Source organism: Channa argus, chromosome 3, assembly GCF_033026475.1.
Source record: "Channa argus isolate prfri chromosome 3, Channa argus male v1.0, whole genome shotgun sequence".
In the NCBI taxonomy this organism is placed as follows: domain Eukaryota; kingdom Metazoa; phylum Chordata; class Actinopteri; order Anabantiformes; family Channidae; genus Channa; species Channa argus.
In genome coordinates, this window is record NC_090199.1 from 22,059,404 (window position 1) to 22,078,146 (window position 18,743).

General features: G+C 39.1%; 1 protein-coding gene across 3 annotated transcripts; it reads right to left on the reverse strand.

Moving 5' to 3' along the window:
- Nucleotides 1-47: 47 nt before the first annotated feature.
- cc2d1a (coiled-coil and C2 domain containing 1A) lies at nucleotides 48-18,691 on the reverse strand. 3 transcript variants are annotated; one of them, XM_067497976.1, is made up of 28 exons: nucleotides 18,515-18,691; nucleotides 18,203-18,269; nucleotides 17,969-18,098; nucleotides 17,759-17,862; nucleotides 17,142-17,387; nucleotides 15,157-15,457; nucleotides 14,356-14,465; nucleotides 14,175-14,247; nucleotides 12,682-12,822; nucleotides 12,424-12,551; nucleotides 11,834-11,906; nucleotides 11,620-11,753; nucleotides 9,626-9,713; nucleotides 9,432-9,508; nucleotides 9,213-9,308; nucleotides 7,775-7,897; nucleotides 7,488-7,546; nucleotides 6,587-6,703; nucleotides 5,669-5,739; nucleotides 5,527-5,585; nucleotides 5,285-5,436; nucleotides 5,065-5,155; nucleotides 4,844-4,993; nucleotides 3,835-3,966; nucleotides 3,601-3,727; nucleotides 3,417-3,493; nucleotides 3,280-3,327; nucleotides 48-3,198 (listed from the first exon to the last, which is right to left on the reverse strand). In XM_067497976.1, exons 2-28 carry the CDS (start codon nucleotides 18,257-18,259, stop codon nucleotides 3,166-3,168), a joined length of 2,997 nt encoding a protein of 998 aa, XP_067354077.1. In that variant the 5' UTR covers nucleotides 18,260-18,269; nucleotides 18,515-18,691; the 3' UTR covers nucleotides 48-3,165. The 3 variants fall into 3 exon arrangements, with proteins under 3 accessions (XP_067354077.1, XP_067354075.1, XP_067354076.1); XM_067497974.1 differs by having other exon boundaries at nucleotides 18,203-18,273; XM_067497975.1 differs by having other exon boundaries at nucleotides 18,203-18,273; nucleotides 18,384-18,522.
- Nucleotides 18,692-18,743: the final 52 nt, after the last annotated feature.

Below are 18,743 nucleotides of genomic sequence, written 5' to 3' on the forward strand. Positions count from 1 at the left end.
TAAACATTTCAAGAGAAACTTTTTCAGTCCCATAAAGACACAAGCAATTGATTCACTATTTTAATTCACGTTAACACCAACCTCATACATAAGGTAATAAATCCCAAAATAACAGGACTTCATATTTACATTACCATTCTGAGCTGCACAAATCCTCATGCTTTACACTAACAGAGACAGAAAATATTGTGTGATGTATATTCTGTATATAAATATTACATTTATATTGATTGCTCTTACATTACTTCACAGATTTTAAAAAAAAAGTCATACAAGTTTTTCCCAAACCAAGATGAATAAATTTCCTGCAGCAAATCAAGGCAGAAATATTAGTGATATAAATAAACAATCCACTGAAGTTTGTGTTTTGTTAAATAGTGAGGACACAGAGTACGATTTAAAATGATGGAGTGTGTCTTGTGTCTGGGGGAAGCAACTGGGAGTCACTAGCAGGACAAACTTTAACAATATGTCCCTCTGCTCAGGTCCTGACGTTTCAACTACCAGAATGAATGCTGATGAGCCTGCTGCCATGACAACAGGGTGGCCGCAGAGGCCATGAGGTTACTGGAGGAGTGGTGTGGTGTGGTGTGGCAGGAGTGTGTATTGAAATGAGGTTAAATCTTTGGACTAAAAGAACAAGGAGCTGCCCAGTTGCAGTTTGTGTGTATGCTTTAAAGCCGCTGAAACATTCAAGTGTTGACTGAGGTTTCTTTAGAGCTACGCTGCCACATTTAGTACTTCAGATCCACATATGTTGTTACAATGACCAAACCAGTGGAATTTGCATGTTTTAGACCAAATCACAAATATTTTCCATCATCGCTTGTGTTTTTGCAAACCACACTGCTGTGTTTCATTAAATTTTACTTTTTAACAAAGCAATTTTAGCAAAAATTATTAGTAATTTCCTTAAGCGTGAATATGCACTACTTTTTTATTGTTAGTTTTATGTGATAGCAAACTAATCTGCAATCAAACTAATTGTTACAGCCCTTATTGACTGTACTGTTGCAGGCAGACATTGTTTGCATTTATTTCTGTACAGCATAAAAACCAATTAGTAGATCCTTGAAATGTGTTTCACTTATGTAACCCCGAGTCTGCATTCATTTTTGTCAAAGTAACATTATTATAATATTTATCAATGATGCAGAGCCTTTCAAATAAATCTGCTTTTAAACTGCACTACTGCATAATGTATTATTGAAAAACATTAATGCAGACTTGATGGATTATAGACATGATGGATTAAACAACTTAGTGAGCCAAATGTTTGGCTCAAGTCAAGCAAGTCTGCTGCCTGATTTCTATATCACACAGAAATAAATGAAAACCAATGGATGCCTGGAAGAGTTAAAAAAAATACACGCAAAGAGAATAAAATGCATCATTTGTAAAATGGCATTGAATGGGTTAATTATGCACGGCATGTAGTCAAACAGCTATAATTATATATAATAATATAAAGGTTATTGTGTTACTTTAAGCAGAGCTTTATCTGTCATACATCCTTTGTGCCTGTACATCGGAAAAATATTTAGGGGAAAATATATCTTCTCCTGAAAAAACGTTGGGGAAGGCATTACATAAAAATCATTCCTATGCTTGGAGAGTTGTGTCAAGTCGACTTTAACAAGTGTTATTTGCTAACTGTAGGAAGCAGTAGGTGGATCTGCGCAAACAGAATTTTCTGCTGTGTCACGTGACTACAAAACTATGAGTGGACCTCATTAGTAAAGTACATCAACACGTGGTCAGTCACATTCAGGCTGCACACAAGAACGTTGATCAACAGAATCGGCTGACAGGTTAGAGTTGTCCAACACAAAGGAAACATCTGTCCTGAGAGCATACGTGACAGCAATGTGACACATTCATATATTTTACACTTTTGAACATGGTGTTGTTGTGGTGACCAACAACCTGTAAATTTTTTGCATTTGTGACCTGTTTTCTTGCAAAGTTTTACCCAAACCGCTTGAACTAGCCTCAAGAAGGTATAATGTAGAGAGGAATAACGAGGACGTCTATGACAGCGTTGTCTATGGGGGAACAGAAATAGAAATGAACAATTACCCAGACTTACTGACACGTTTCGGGCTATCTTCCTGGAAACAGACTTTTTCAGAATCTAGTGTGGTGCTGCCTAAGAGCTCAGTGGGAGAGAATCTTGTTTTTTTTTAACCACGTACAACAAAAATCACTGAAGAACAGCAGAGCATTGAGGCAGCAGCTGTTAATTATTTTCTAATCGACAGCAAAATGGACTTAATGCTGTTTAAGAGTTTTTTAAAAATCCAAGTGGGGCAACCTCTTACTGAGTCTGAATAATCTCTGAATATATGCGAAGGAATTAGTGTGAAGACACAGAAGATGAAGATGACAACAAAGAAGAAACAGCTGATGAAGAAGAAGAAGATGAAGTCCTTTAGCAGGGCTAAGCTTCTACCACATTCAGGGCATGTTGTTAACACCCCCACCTCCACAGCCCCAAAGGCGACTCTACATCTGATCTAGCCGTCTCCTTGGTGACACAAACACTAATCCCTCATTATGGGATATAGGCTTCAGTACCCTGAAGCCCCGTTTTTTTATTCCCATATCACACCACTCCAACCGGAGCAGATTACTGTAATCTGGGAACACTGGAGCAGACAGATTAGATTAAGCTCATTACCCACATAAAATATTGGAAAAAAGGGGAAAAACACACACTGTCCATCGGTTAAACACACTTCAGAACACACACACACACACACACACACACACACACACACACACACGCATATACTAACTTTTTGGTCATCAATGAACAGTAAATGACTGAGCAGGTATAAAGTGCCTTCTAACATATTTTCATTGATAATTCTCAAAGGAAATATGGAAATCTGTATAGGTTTGTAAGGTCTGTAAAGCCTCACGTTAGAAATCTTTTTTGTTCTTTTAACAGGTTTTAATGCTTGCTTTAATTTCTGTGTCTCTTTGTAGTAATGGATGTTTTTGTCATTATTGTGGCAAGCGACGCAAGTTTCCTGCAGTTGTCACAGACATCAGTCGAGGACTGACTGTAGTGTTTGTACTGTATGCGGGTGAGTGTGTGTAAGAGAAAGAGTGATGCTATAACAGTATTGCAGCCAAGTTTCCACTCCCTTCTTCTCTTCTTCAACCAGTGCGTTTCCTTGTCAGCGATTCCAGCTGAAGAAGAGAGAAAAGAAGTTAATGCATTGTAGATCTCCACATATACATGAAGAGAAAATCGAAAACAACAATTGACACCTCAATCTCGACCATCTTCAACCTCCCCAGTGCATCCTTGGCAGCATCCTATAAAAAAACAAATATACAAAATGCTAGAAGAATGAAACTTCACGCAAGAGCATTCATGTAACAATTTACTCTGACCCTGCTCTCACCCTGTTGCCTTCACTGGAGTATTTCTTCACAGAGTCAGATAGTCCGTGGACGAAGCGTCGCAGCACATTTTCATACTCTACACATGTAGTGAGGGGAAATTTGGGTAACTTGCTTGAGAGGCTGAGAAGTAAACTTAGCTGTTAGTAATGTACATAATTTATTGTGTGTGTGTGTGTGTGTTACCTGTCAGCAGAGCAGGAGAGGCTCGCTCCAGCTGTGCTTTCTGCCACTGCAGTCTATGTGTGACCTCTCTGTGTTGATGGATGAGGTCAGATGGGGGATCCCGCCGGTTCTTTCGGTACTCTGCAATCTGAGAGATGAGTGGAGTGACCGACAAGGACCTTCATGCCTTCATGCCATTACAAGTCATGGTAGGAGGGGATGTTGTGGATGGTCTTAGACCAGAAACAAAAATACCTTTCTCTCCAGTCGCTCCTTGTCATAGTTGAGGAGGCTGAAGCTGTGGATCTTGTACTGAGGTGAAGAGTTGCTGGGCTGACTGTTCCTGCTGCTCGATTCATTCCCGGGTTTAGGCCGAGGAGCTGGAGCCTGATATAAAAGAAACACACACTGAAATTTCACTGAACTGACACGGTCAATATATCTTATGCCAGAGGTGTACACCTTTGTTACTCTAGCACTTATTGACCTTGTAAGGGCTGCGGAACGACAGAATATTACTTATGGCAGCAGCTCATGTTCTGAGCTGGTTATGCTCAAAACACATGAGATTTTAAGCTGTGTTGTCCAACCAGGCCTAAAGGAAAGTGTTAAAAGAGGTTGCACTAAAGGTGGGGTGAAAACTCTACTGTCAAGTCATATTTGTGTCTAAAAGTAACAGAGATTTTGACAGAAGCTCCAGAAAAGTAGCAGCACCAGATTTCTGTTTTTTATATCCATCAAAAAATATTACAGACGGCCACATTGAGAATAGCTGATGGGGCCAATTAAGGGAGAAGAGATGAACACAACAACATGAAATAACTAAAGACTATATCAGTCAAACCTCAAATGGTGGAAAACCATATAAACATATGACGGAAATATAACATTTATGTTTTGTTTAAAGTTTCGGTAGTGGACATTAAAAGTCACATCTTTTTTCAGCCAAGTATAAAAAAAACATTTTCCTCTTCTAGAAATATACCGTATTCTAACTCTGTAATTTTACACGCAAACTAAAATGCATAGGAAAATGGACGGAAAAGGAACAGGACGAAACAACTGTTCAGATGGAATAAAAATGTACATAAGTAGTAAATGCATTCATGACCTGAACTTCCATCATCATGATTGAAGCTATTACAGAAATTACAAGACGCTGGTCCCCCACCGAAAAAAAAAAAGCAGGCACAAAAGACAGGGCTTTTCTCTGCCACTGCTTCCCCCTACCATGTTGGTCAAGCCAACAGAAAACTCTACTTACCTTTTGTTTCTCGGGTGGAGAAAATGAGGTCACAGGCTCAAGAACCAGCCACTTCTCTGTCACTGGCTGGACCTCCACTCCTGACAAAGGTTCTCTGATCTTTACCCTCACCTCTAACTTTCCTCCTGTGGCTTTACGTCCATCCATCACCTACAGAACACACAAACTGTTATAGATCTTGTTTGTGGATGCATTTTTGTTTAACTGTTACTAACACTTACCTCTATGATCTCTCTAAACTCACAGTGGTTTTCTAGAGCTTCTAGCTTCAGCTGAGCAGTGCCCACTACTTTATCTGTCTTAAACAGTCCTCTGTTAACACACACACACACACAAGAATTTTACTGACAAATATAAAAATGACATGACTTTGGCAGCATAAATCATGCAAGTAAACAGAGAGGCTTATGTCTACATTGCTCCAGTGCAGTTAGATTTTACCCCTTGTGGATGATTTCAAACTTGATGCCTTTTGATTGAACAACTCGTTTAAATCCTCGGTGGGAACGATTGATGTTGAGCTTGAACTGCTCTTTAAACTCTGGACTGTTTGTGCCCTTCACTGTGCTGGTTTTGTCCCTCTGAGGCTCCTCCTACACACAAACAAAAATGAAGTTCTCAAAACTACATCTGCATATAAACAGAGCATCCACAACCTTCTTAATCATCCATAAGATTCTTACCGCACTGGGAAAGGGAAATTCAAACTTCACACTCGCATCTAAATCGTTAGGCGAGACACCTGAAGGCAGGGTGATAAGGGTAAATACACAATACATTTGACACATCACTGCCTGGTTATTTCAAAGAAGCAGGCATTCCTACCTGGGGCTGGCAGATTGATGCCTCTGTTGATGTACAGTATCAGGTCATTAGGTGTGAGGTTGGAGTAGGTCCTGCAGAAAAAACAGTAGTCATGGCCATTCAGATCAAGCATCATGAGTGAAAAACAGCAACCACTCAGCCTCATGAGCCAAGAGCCAACTGTGACAGTTGAGTGAGTCACTGCCACAGTCACCTGGCTGTTTGCCTGGTATGATACTGGAGTGGAGCCAGGGTGAGTCACAGTGAGTCACTCTGACTCATCTGCCACTATACCCAGAAAGAGAAAGCAATTCTCTTGACTTAAACAAATCCCAATTAAACAAATGCATGTGCAGCATTAAGAATATTTACAGTAATACAATACATATATACACATATCATATGTTCAGTTAATTAACAATTCCATGAATAATCCTATAAATCTAGAGTTGTGATGACCCATGCAACTAATGACTGCTGTGTTGTGTAAAACTGTTTCAGAAATGTCAACACCAGATGGACAGCTGAGACCAGTTTCATAATTTTGCTGTTATAAATAAAAGTCTATGGCCATGGTAGAGGCTCTGCCAGGTTATTTTTAGGCACAGCTGTGCTTTGAGTGCTATTGGACAAAGACTATTTTTGAGCTGATGGTGCCTTTATTAAATTTCGTGGCAATCCATCCCCGTAGTTTTCAAGGTATTTTACTAAAAGCCAAAAGGTGGTGCCTAATGCAATTAGGATCAAATTGAAGAACAAACTGACTCACTGGCTGACTGACTGACATCATCATCTCCAAAGCTTTGTAGCTTTGTGTAGCATGGCAATTATGATTTTAATTTGGCTGTCCTTGAGAACACATATCATTTAAAGAGGACACATTGTAAAAATGATTGAATCTGTTAAAATTTAAATATATTGTATGAATTTGTTGCTGACTTGACAGAGTTGAGGGTTCTCTCCTCTGTGCGGCACTTAGGCACCGGCTGACCCTTGGCATGGGCTTTCTTCAGTAACTCAATGTTCTCCATACATTCCTCAACTAACTTCTCAGACCTGGAGAGAGACAGAGATGGACCTTACACACAAATTCTTGTGTAAGACTCCGTGGCAAAGGGTTATTTCACAATTCTGCCTACACAGTGAACACAATGAGCTTGCTCATCTGTATTCTTTCATCTGTGGAAATTCAGATAACAAAAAAACAAAACAAAAACGTTTTCTGTTACCGGGCAATGACAACATTGTTCAAAGACAGAAGCACTGCAGATCCCAGAAAAATGCCAAAATGAGTATTTAAAAAACCTGAGAAGAAAACATGCAAGAAATGCAGTGTGGCATTCAAGTTACACTGTATGTATTATGAGCTGCTTTTTAGAACAAACAAATAATACAGTAAACACTAAAATCACAGTCTGTGTGTTGCCACAGTGACAACATACATAACAACTGTATGGTGGTTAATATGGTTGAGTAGCTAAAAATTACAGTTTGCAACTTTTAAAGTCAGGAAAAGCTGTTTTGATTGTTGCTCAGGGTTAGCAATTTGAAGGCTCAAACAAATAATGACGGCAGTTGTAATTTCATGCATAAATGTATTATTTTTCAAGTAACCAACTGATCTCGAAGTTGTGATGCTTTTACTAGCAGCCTAATAAAAAGAACTCACAAAAGCATTAACCATTGTTTAAAAATTAAATCAAAAGGCTGAATTCAATAATTTATGAATTCAATAATTCATGTAAAATAATACCCAAATATTTAATTACAATTTAGAGAATTTAGCTTTCTGTGTATAATATTAAATTCATACTATTTACAAAAAGGAAATGTTTCTTACTTAAGAGCTTCAGCCACATTGCCCATTTGTGTATATTGTTTTGAGTAGCCCAGACATTTCTGTCGAACAAAAGAAGACGTTGTGAGTCAGAACACATGATAACAAAAGTGATTTGAAATTTGTGAATAGGCAAAGCTTCAAAACAAAAAATATGACATTCTATAAAGACACATTCCATTATTATAACTTAGGCGATTATATTTTATCAACATCAGTCTCAGTACTGTCCACTGATGCACAGTGAGATTTAGGAGGTACACATCTGTAATAAATGTGCGTTTCCAGACCTCGTGCTGCTTTCGTAAAAGATCCATCAGGCCCTGGTACTGCTCACTGGAACGAGGGGAGAGAGGAGACGTACGGGAGCGACCCAAGGAATAGTCATCCTCACCTACAGGAAAGTTGGGAATCTGTCAGGAACAAAGATAAGTGTGTGGAAAAAAACGTTATATTTTTAAAGAATTTCATAGAAAAACATAAAACAAGATTGTCACTTGGACGACACCCATCTCCAATTTGTTTTTTAGCCAGATAAACATGTCTTTAATTAAAAGAAGAATGGATCTTTTACCCTACAAAAATGCATTTAATCAGTTAGAACACAGGTTTGAGAACCTCAGATCGAACATGCACTAAAATCTAATCAACTTCTTGTTTACTTCCAATCTGCATATCTGTCCACTAGAAATTATGTTCCTAAGGTTGTGTTACATTTTGTAGACTGACAAGAAGGCAAACTAACAGAGGCACAAGCATAATATCCATGGTAATTACACTGTGGTGGGTTATATGAAGCAATGATGTTAAATAAAACTGAGGTAAAATGAAAGAAAGTCATATGGGAAAAGGGCGAATGAAAATATGCAGATAAACTCACTCTTTCTCTCTCTCTCTCTCACCAACAAACACACACACACACATAAAGGAGGCGAGATGACAATGAGCACAAAGGTGTTTCAATATCACCCCATCTATCCTCCCTTCCGTTGTCTATTGGTGTCACATGCTGTGTTAACACACCTCAAATTCACATGTTACTGCGATACCATTTTAATCACACATCACACACACACTTGCCTGTATTGTCTTATATGCAGGGGTTTAGGTTAATACATCTACTGTAGCTAAATAACTACGTTAAGGGTGCTGGGCCAATGCATAATTGCATCCTGTCCTTCTCTCACACACATTGGAGACACACATATCCATCGAGCTGCTTTGTGACCACAGATATCAGTTAAGGAAAAGGAGCTACATCCTTGTTTGTCGCACAGTGAGACAGTGCCTGGAAGTCACGATCTTCAAGACTAAACTTTGACTGCACAAACGTTGTGAAGCTGAAGCAGACAGAGGTGCATCCTGGCACAGTGTCATGTAGATGTCAGGAGACAGCAGCATGCTGAGGATAGTATCAATGACATGCAACTACTGATGTTCACTAAATGAAGTTAGATGTCTTGCATCCACAAAAACGTATTTAAAATTTTAACTTTTGTGTGGCGCACCCACTGGCATTTTGTGCCCCAGGCAACCCCCTACATGCAGTCCTGCATTTGCTCAAAGCAATGTGATACTGTGGGCTGAAAAGTCGGCCAGCCAATTAAAGAAAATATTTTTGGGGGGGATAAAAAATGAAATACATCACTTTGGCCATGCCATTGCTTGTAAGAACTGCCTAAGAATGCTAAGCTGCTAAGAATTTGCTCATGAGAGTATATTCATAACCTTGGTGATATCAACAGGTAGGCCAGACTTGGCAGCGGTGATCATAGGGTCCAGTCCCTTGGCATTTCTGAGGTGATTTGCTGCTCCTGTCATGTCCTATAAACAACAAAACAGCAGCCGGAACATCATTTAAACCACAGCAAGCCATGGTAACAAAGATACGATTAGGGTAGCAAAACAATACACAAAGAAACAAAAGACAGACAGTCTAAAGTTTACCTTCATCTGTTTGGACCGCAGTGCTGCACGCAAAAATGCCTGTCGCCTTAGCAACAGGAAATCCACTTGCTGCTGGGCTACAGAGGTAATTAAGAGAAAAAGAAGTGAAACTCTGCCTTGTGTAACAGTCAAACACATTTTGTATGTAGTTGCATATATGCATACCCGCACACAAATCCACATTGAAAATATACCTTTAAGTCCCAGTTTCAGAGCAGAGGAGCCTCCAGGGGGCTGAGGAGCTGGAGACTTTGCTTTTTGAATGGGTGGACGAACTGTAGCCTGTAGAGAAGGCAAATACATGTTTAGGGTAAAAACATACAGAGTGATAGTGGAAAAAGTATCATTGTTTCAAGAACTAGTTAAACTACTTTTGGTAGCAATAATCTTGGAAGCAAGTGTTTTCTGCAGCTGTGGACTAGACCTGCACAACAATCAGGAGGAATGTTGAACCATTCTTTTTTACAGAACTGCTTCAGCTCAGCCATATTTTTAAAATGTCTGGGCTGAATGCCTCACTTAAGGTCATTTTACAGAACCTCTATTGGGCTGCAGTCTGGGATTTCATGGGTCCCTTCAAAAAGGTAGATTTTGTGTCTCTAAAGCCTTTAATAGGTTTACATTGATGTCTAGGATCATTGTCCAGAACCATCGCCCAGCTTCTTCTGAGCTTCAGTTAGTGAACAGCCAATCTGACATTATCCTTTTGTACAACTTGATAAACATAGAAATTCATTTTCCCATCCACAATGGCAAGCAGGTCCAAGTCAAGAACCAGCAAAGTTGCCCCATATCATGATGCTCCCCACACCACACTGCACTGTTGGGATAATCCTCTCATGTTGCGCACGGTTCTCATTTGTGTGTTCTTCCCAAACATTTCTACCTTTGTTTTATCTTTCAACGCTTCTTTAGCAAACTTCACATGTTCTACAATGTTGTTTTTCAGGAGCAATTGCTTTCTTCATGCTGTCCTGCTATGTAAACCATGCTTCTCAAAGATTTTGTGTATGGTGGTCTAATAAACAGAGATGTTAAACCAACTCTAATGAATTCTCCAAGTCTTTAGCTGTTATGCTGTTTTTTTTTTAACCTCATTGAGCATTTTGCATTGTTCCTTTGAAGCAATCTTGGCTGGACACTCCCTTCTATGGACAGTAGCTATAATACCAAATCATCACCATTTATATTCAAACTCTCTCAGAGAGTGTGTCAGCAGCCAGTTTGAGCATTCAATTTTTCTGTGATCAGCAGTATGCTAAAATGCACAGAACCATTAAGCATCGAAAGTTGATCTCAAAGCACAATAACTTATATTTCTAACCCAGTGCCAGTAACAATCACAGGGCATAGGGTGCTGTAAGGTCTAAATTAACATTGTAGTTATAAATGTGTTGCCAGCCGTGGCTTATTTTAGATGTAAGGTGTAATTATTGCTACACTTAATTTCATGATTAGCAAACACATGTACAGCAAGCAAGCAGAAGAGAAACTCATTAATGGTTTATTACTTCCTAACATGAACACTGTATTTCTGCATTTTACCTCCTTGCTGTTTATTTTGCTTAACTTTATTGTTTCTGTTGATTAAATAGCCAAACTGATTGGATGTTGTTGCCATTGATTTGTCAGTCTAGGTGTATTTATGTTTTTGACATAGACACCTAGTGAAACATTTTTTTTCTTTAAATTTCCCAGTAAATAAAATTCTTTCTGGCCACTGAACAGAATTAATATGATGTATGTATATAGTTGCTACTTATATGTGACAATGCTTTAGTTCACTGTAAAAACAAGGCAGCTTAACATGGCAGCCCCGAAACTTGAGAATGCAGATATAAAAGGTTCATTCTAAGCTAAAAAAAACCCCTCAACCATTCATATTTTTAAATAATTAGAAACTAATAAAAATATAATTTTAAATTCTATATTCCATGTCTGCTAATAGGTCCCTCTAAATCTTTCACACTGCATCTTTAAATTGATACATTAATATACTTGATAAGAAGCATAAACATGCAAAAGGCAGGTGCTGCAGGACCTAAAGGAGTACTGTCACTGAATCATCTACCACAGAAGTGATATGGCACAAAATAAAGCATTTCCAAGGTTGGTTGACAGGCAATTAAAAATGTTTGGCTGCACATTAACAATATGACCATTTGGTAGTGCCTTTATGCTTTATTACCTTGGCAGCCTCTGTTGGTCCATCCTCATCTTCATCTTCTGCATCTTCATCCTGATTTGCTATTTTCATAGCTGTTTCTAGGACAACTATAAAGTTCTGTTGGACTCCCTCTGAGCCCTGAAGTGGTGGACAGCCTAGAAAAGCAACACACTCATAAATTAACTTTACAGTGGATCCTATAAGTAAATGCAGAAAATCACTGGGATCCAGTTACCTGGTGGCACAGGTAACTCAGACAAGTTGACATGGTGTCCAGCTTTGTGAGCTCTGATGGCATCCTGGTATTGCTATTAAGAAAACAGGAGATGGTCAATCAAAATGCTTTCTGCGATAGGATTTACTTACATACACACACACACACACACACACACACAATGCCCAAAACTATTTTTTGTCTTTTACTTGTATCCATGTCCATCCATTCACCCCGGCTCTGAAAAATTAACTAAATCTGGAGGTTTGCTATTTTTTGCACAGTGCCTTTCAACTATCTGTGAGAACAACACAGACATTACCGCAGGGTATTTTTGTACGTGAAATGAGCAACAGCAGTAGTTACAGTCAAGACTACTCAGGGTATTTCTAGTCAAAATAAAGTGAATCACACAAGGTATTTAGGGAAATAAGACGAAAACATTACCAACCAACAGCACAGAGCCAGAAATGTAAAATGTGTCACAAATAGCTGTATTTTTAAATGTATCTGTATTTATGCCTTATTTGGTTAATCTCCAGTTGTAAAGATGCACTGTACATTATTTCTTTTTTAATACCAGCTGCATCTTTTAACCACATGGTGTGTACCTTCATAATGCGCTGGTGCATGCGAGCCTTACGATCATCTCCTTTGCTCTTGGCTCCCTCTGCTGCTGATTTGTAAATGTCCATCCTCTGCTGCAGGGCTTCAGCCAAGCTGCTTGGGGCAGGAAGATCTTTGCAAAGTATGCGTTTGCAAACACACACACACACACACACACGCAAATATTATTGTAAAATTGAATGCATTTCACATTTGTTCACTTGCAAATAACTACTCAGAACAGATTAGGACTGGTCTCTTACCAGCAGTGGACACTGGGGCAGGTGCAGGTGCAGGTGCAGGCACAGGCACAGGCGCAGGCGCAGGCGCAAGTGCAGCAGGGGCGACGGGTTTAGAGGAAGACTTTGGAAGAGGGGGTGCACAATGTTCTGCTATTATGGCCCCTACACATGAGCAGACATCACAAGAGTGGACAGAGGTTGTTGTTATTATTTCAATTATTCAATCCCATAAGCAGAAGAAATTAAGATACAGAATACAACACAGCCAGTCTCACTCACACACAAAATCAAAAAGAAACATGACAAAAGCCAAATAGCTGTTATATTAATCTAACTGACACTTAAGAACTTTCAAATTTTAAATGAATTTGTAATTAATTTACATGATACAAAATACAGTGAGACAGTCTTTCCAAGCATAAGAATGTGCCTCTGATCAGTTCAACAGATGCAGTATTTGCTTTGAGGATGCTGATGGAAAAGTACAGAGAAGGTCATGGCGAGTTGTATTCTGTCTTCGGAGATTTAAAGAAAACATATGACAGGGTGCCGAGAGAGGAGCTGTGGTATTGTATGAGGAAGTTTGCATTGTGACAGATAAGGTTAGACAGGAATCTCCATGAACTAAGATGTTTGCAGATAATATTGTGATCTGTGGTAAGAGCAGGGAGCAGATGGAGAAAAATCTAGAGAGGTGGAGGTCTGCTCTGAAAAGCAGAGGAATGAAGATTAGCCACAGCAGCACAGAATACATGTGTGAATGAGAGGAACCCAACGGCTAAGTTACACGAAGCCGATGTAAAGAAGGTGCAAGACTTTCAACATTCTTGCTGATACAAAAGAGTATCAGCAAGAATGAAAGGAAAGAGGTTTAAGACAGTGGTGAGACCAGAAACACTGTACAGCTTAGAGACAGTGGCACTGAAGAAAAGACAGGAGGCAGAGCTGCAGGTAGCAGAGCTTAAGATGTTGAGGTTGGACAGGATCAGGAATGAAGACATCAGAGGGACAGCTCATGTTAGATGTTTTGGAGATAAAGTCAGAGAGGCCAGATTGAGGTGGTTTGGACATGTTCAGAGGAGAAACTGTGAATATATCGGTAGAAGGATGCTGAGGTTGGAGCTGCCAGGCAGGAGGTCTAGAGGAAGACCAAAGAGGAGATTTATGGATGTAGTGAGGGAGGACATGAAGTTAGTTGGTGTGAGAGAAGAGGATGCAGAGAAAAGATTGCATAAAATTGATATGTAGCCATATTCATATTTTTTACATTACCCAGTATGAATGTAAGGGACATTATATAGTTTTTTTGGTATAAATGAGAAAAGAACAGAGAAAAGAACAGGAGTGTGGTGACTATCAAGCAGTTTAGTTAAAGCAAACGTTTTAGCGTATGTCCAAATGAGCACATGTCTTCTAATTTCAATATATAAGAACAATCAGTGCATAAGATGCATAGCTAATCTGGTTTAGTGGAAACTAAAGCCGAAAACTTCAGAAAAAGTTGTTATACTCACCAGGAGGAGGAGGTAGTGAGCTCAGGTCTACTGGTTCGTCCCTGTCTAGGGCCTCCACCAACACGTCCAGCTTCTGCAAAAAGGACAAAAATGGACTCTTTCCCAATAAAAGCCTTATACACAAATACACATTTTCACAAAACGATTTATCCAAGTGATAAAACCAACATTGTGGCGTTACCTTGGCAGTGAGATAGTGCTGTTTGGCCTGGTCAATGTTGCCACTCTGTTTGGCATTTATGGCAGCCATCTTATACTCTTGCCTTCTGGACAGAACTGCTTGTTTAAACACTAACAGGAGTAAAGACAAAAAATAGGTAAAAACAAAAAACCAGCTGGCTTAAAAGCTCTGGAGGATCAATGACATGTAGCAGTGACTGTTTGTATTTGCATGTGCCTGTTTGGCTGAGCTGTAACAGATGAGTGTTTATTATGTGGTGACTGTTATTTTTGACGACCAAATTGATGGTTGTCAATCATCTTTTGAAGTCATTATTATTATAGTAGCAAATAAAAATATATCTCTTGCTAATGACCGAAGTTGAAAAAACTTTTAAAAATTGCTATTTGATCAGTGATATTGTTCAGTGAAGAAAAGTAAACTATTCTCAAACAGCAACAACAAGAAAGAGATGTGTTTACTGAAAAAAAAGTGTGAAGCACAAAAGTGCTGGATAGAAACACACTAATCAATTTTAAAGAGTATTTTCTGGAAGAGACATAAAATATACGCCACCAAATAAAAAATATCAAAAAGGGACAATCATTCAAATAACTCATTAATGAACAAATCATTTCAGAAATATTTTTCAGCTAGAATGGCTACAATGATGATGATTACTTTTACTGTGAATTATTAGCTGATGACCTTTATTTTTTAGACAAGATGAATTTATGGTGTTCCTCAGACTAGACAACTTTTACCACACACTTGTCTTTACACAGACATAACAGACATGCATGTCATCATGCGTGTATTTACCTGAGTGCTGCGTGTCAGGCTGAATTGGGGTGAGGGGAGAGATCGCAGGGGTTTCTGGACTAATGGCAGCAGCAGGCTTTTGGGGAGGGGTCAAGTGCAGTGGCTTTGTATTAGGGGGTGTTGGTGCAACCTCCTTCAGAGGTTTTTGACTGGTGACAACGGAGGGCGTCAGCACTGTCTCTGGTAGTTTTTGTTCCCTGACAGACTGAGACTCATTTCCGCCGAGAGCAACAGGAGGCGGTATTTCATCTTCATTGACTGGCTTGCCTTTCTTTGCAGATGTTAACATGGACTGTAAGGTCTAAGGTTAAAAAAGACAAGAAGATTTTCAATTTTGTGGACAACAAATATGGAAAATGTTAAATGTATGTATATTCTACAATTAATTTAAAAATGAAGCACATTTAGAATTTTTAAAACAAGCCCAACTCCAAAACGTAAAACGTAAATACAAACAGAATGCAATGGTTTACAAATCTCATCACACCATATTTTATTCACAATAGAACATAAACCATATATCAGATGTTAAAACTGAGACATTTTACCATGTCATGGAAAAGAGTAGCTAATTTTGAATATGATGGCAGCAACACATCTCAAAAAATTTGGAAGAGGGGCAACAAAAGGCTGGAAAAGTAATTGGCACAAATATAAAACAAATGAAGGAGTATTTGACAATTAATTAGGTTAATTGGCAACAGGTCAGTAACATGACTGGGTATAAGATGAGCAATTCAGAGAGGCAGAGCCTCTCAAATGTAAAGATGGGCAGAGGTTCACCAATGTGCGAAAAATTGCATCTAACAATTGTAAAGCAATTTTAGAAAAATGTTCCTCAACATAAAATTGCGAAGACTTTGAAGATCCCAGTATCTACAGTATATAATATCACCAAAAGATTCAGAGAATCAGGAAGAATCTCTGATCCTTGATCCCTCAGGCAGCAATGCCTAAAAAACAGACGTGATTCTCTAGTGGACATCACTGCATGGGCTCCGGAACACTTCCAGAAATCACTGTCTGTGAACAGTGTTAGCTGTGCAATCCACAAATATAAGTTTAAGCTGTACCATGCAAAGAAGAACCCATATGTGAACATGATCCACAAACGCCACAGTCTGGGGCAAAGCTCATTTAAAATTGTCTAAGGAAAAATGGAAAACTGTTCTGTTCAGATTAATCAAAATTTGAAATTCTTTTCAGTAACCATGGACACCTTGTTCTGCATAGGAAAGGGACCATCCAGCTTGTTATCAGGAGACAAGTTCAAAAGCTTGCACCTCTGATAGTATCGGGTGCATTAGTGTCTATGCACTAATTTGTGACTAATTAGTGTCTATGCACTAATGGACCCCGCACATTATCGCACATCTGGAAAGGCACCATCAACGGTGAAAAGTACATAGAGGTTTTAGAGCAACATATACTCCCATCCAGACAAAGTCTCTATCAGAGAAGGCCTTGCATATTTTAGCAAGACAATACTAAACCACATACTGAATCATAGCAACAGCCTGGCTTTGCAGGAGAAGAGTCTGGGTGCTGAACTGGCCTGTCTGGAGTCAAGACCTTTCACCAATAGAAAACATTTGGCGCATCATTAAAAAATCCTGCAATAAATTCCCACGACTGTTGAGCAGCTAGAATAGGAGAACAGTCCTCTGGTCTCCTCACTTCCTAGACATTTACAGACAGTTGTTAAAAGAAGAGGGGATGCTACACAATAGTAAACAACTTCCAACTTTTTTTTAGATGTGTTACTGCCATCAAATTCAAAATGAGCTAATATTTTCCATGAAATGTTAGAATTTCTCAGTTTCAACATCTAATATGTTGTTTATGTTCTATTGTGAATAAAATATGTTTTGATGAGATTTGCAAATTATTACATTCTGTTATTATTTAGGTTTTACCAATCTTTCCAACTTTTTTGAAATTGGGGTTGTACTAATTGTATGAGAGGTTTGTCTTTTTTGCTTTACCTTCAACCCACGGTCATATCGTCGAACTTTGCTGGTCTCCCCTGCAGCTTTGGCATTGGAAATGGCGGTCTTATACATTTCAATGCGCTCCAGAAGGCGAGACTCCAATCCACTTGCACCAGTGGAAGCAGCAGGTAAAGCGGACTGGGAAGTGACACTCACTTTAGGAGCAGGAGGTGTGATGACAGGAGGGGTGGGGGCAGGAGTTTGTTCTTCATCATCCTCCAAAACCTCATTAAGTTCTGCCTATATAAGGAGAGACAGTCATTTAAAGAAATTCAACAGCTAAGCTTAGCACTGTAGTTAGTAGATTAGAGGGCTTCAACTAACAATATTTATTATCAATTAATGTGCTATGTTCTTATTCTTTTTTTCTTTCAGGAATTTGCCAAAGTAGTGTTATGACACTTTATCAGAATCCAAAATTACATTTTTAAGTCATCTTGATACCTCATAATCTTCTTTTAAGCCTGACCAATAAGCCAAAATGAAGAGATAAACAAATATTCATGAAAAGCAATAAATGCTCACATTGGAAATCCAGGGACCAACATTGATCAAATAATTGACTAATTGCCTCAGCTCTTACAAGGATAACAAAGATATGGGTGTGTTACCAGCAGATCTTCATCATCCAAATCTTCCTCGCCCATTTCTTCATCATCTAGGTCCTTCATACAGAGAGCTGCCATTCGCTCAATTTCAACCATGGGAACAGGAGCTGAATGTGTAAAAATACACCAAGATGATGTAGCAGATTTTGAGTACTAACATATGCATATGAGAAAATTCAGTTTACACTAGGACTGAAATTAGTGACTACTCACCTCTTCCATTTCCTTTCTTCCCTTGTGATCTCCCTCCTCCTTCACCCACCAGATTAAGCAGTTCTGCTTCCAGAGCTTCATCATTTCCTTCATCATCCATCCCAGGGGACAGGTCAAGAAGCAGCCCCATCTGACGCACGAAAAGCAAAACAAAACAAAAAGGGAAAGTGAGCTGCTGAATCACAGCCTATGCGGACATAGTGCGACAGCTAATATCATTTACCCATCTCGTACCTGTTTGGCCCGAGCTGCCCCTTGGCCCCGGGGTGGGGGGTTTCGACTGCGACTCATGGACTTTTTACTATCTAAAAGTTAAAGATAGATAAATTAAACAAAGCAGAAAAAATTAGACAGGGGACGCGCAAGTAGTTAACTGACAATATTCAATTATGTCCAGAATAAAGTTAGCACCGACCTTAGTGGGAGTCACTTTGTATTTTAGCTTAATTTAAATTCTTATAAGTGTTATGTGTCGTTAGCTTCCTCTAGCTAACAGCTAATGGTAAATCAACATAGAATTCATGTACGTGCAGGCAGGTAGTTTACCTGGTCAGTTTCACGAAGCGCAATGTTCTATCTAACTAAGTCGGATTGGTCTTTTGAGTGGAGCACTGCTCAGAAACAAGACTATAAAGAGGCAGATAACAATAAATAGTAGAGACTGATATATATTAGCGTTTAGTTGGAGCTGTCAAAACAAGAACGGTAAGATGTGGAATTTACTTCCTACTTTGCGTCTCCAATGGCAACGCTCAACGCGCTTTACGGCTGACGA

Excerpts from the sequence above, each read along its gene's own strand:
- cc2d1a (XM_067497976.1), bottom strand. The coding sequence starts at position 18,259 with ATGAGTCGCAGTCGAAACCCCCCACCCCGGGGCCAAGGGGCAGCTCGG. Across the intron at positions 18,099-18,202 it reads GGGCAGCTCGGGCCAAACAG|ATGGGGCTGCTTCTTGACCT; the intron begins GTACGAGATGGG and ends TTCGTGCGTCAG. Across the intron at positions 14,466-15,156 it reads GCCTGACACGCAGCACTCAG|TGTTTAAACAAGCAGTTCTG; the intron begins GTAAATACACGC and ends TACTCCTGTTAG.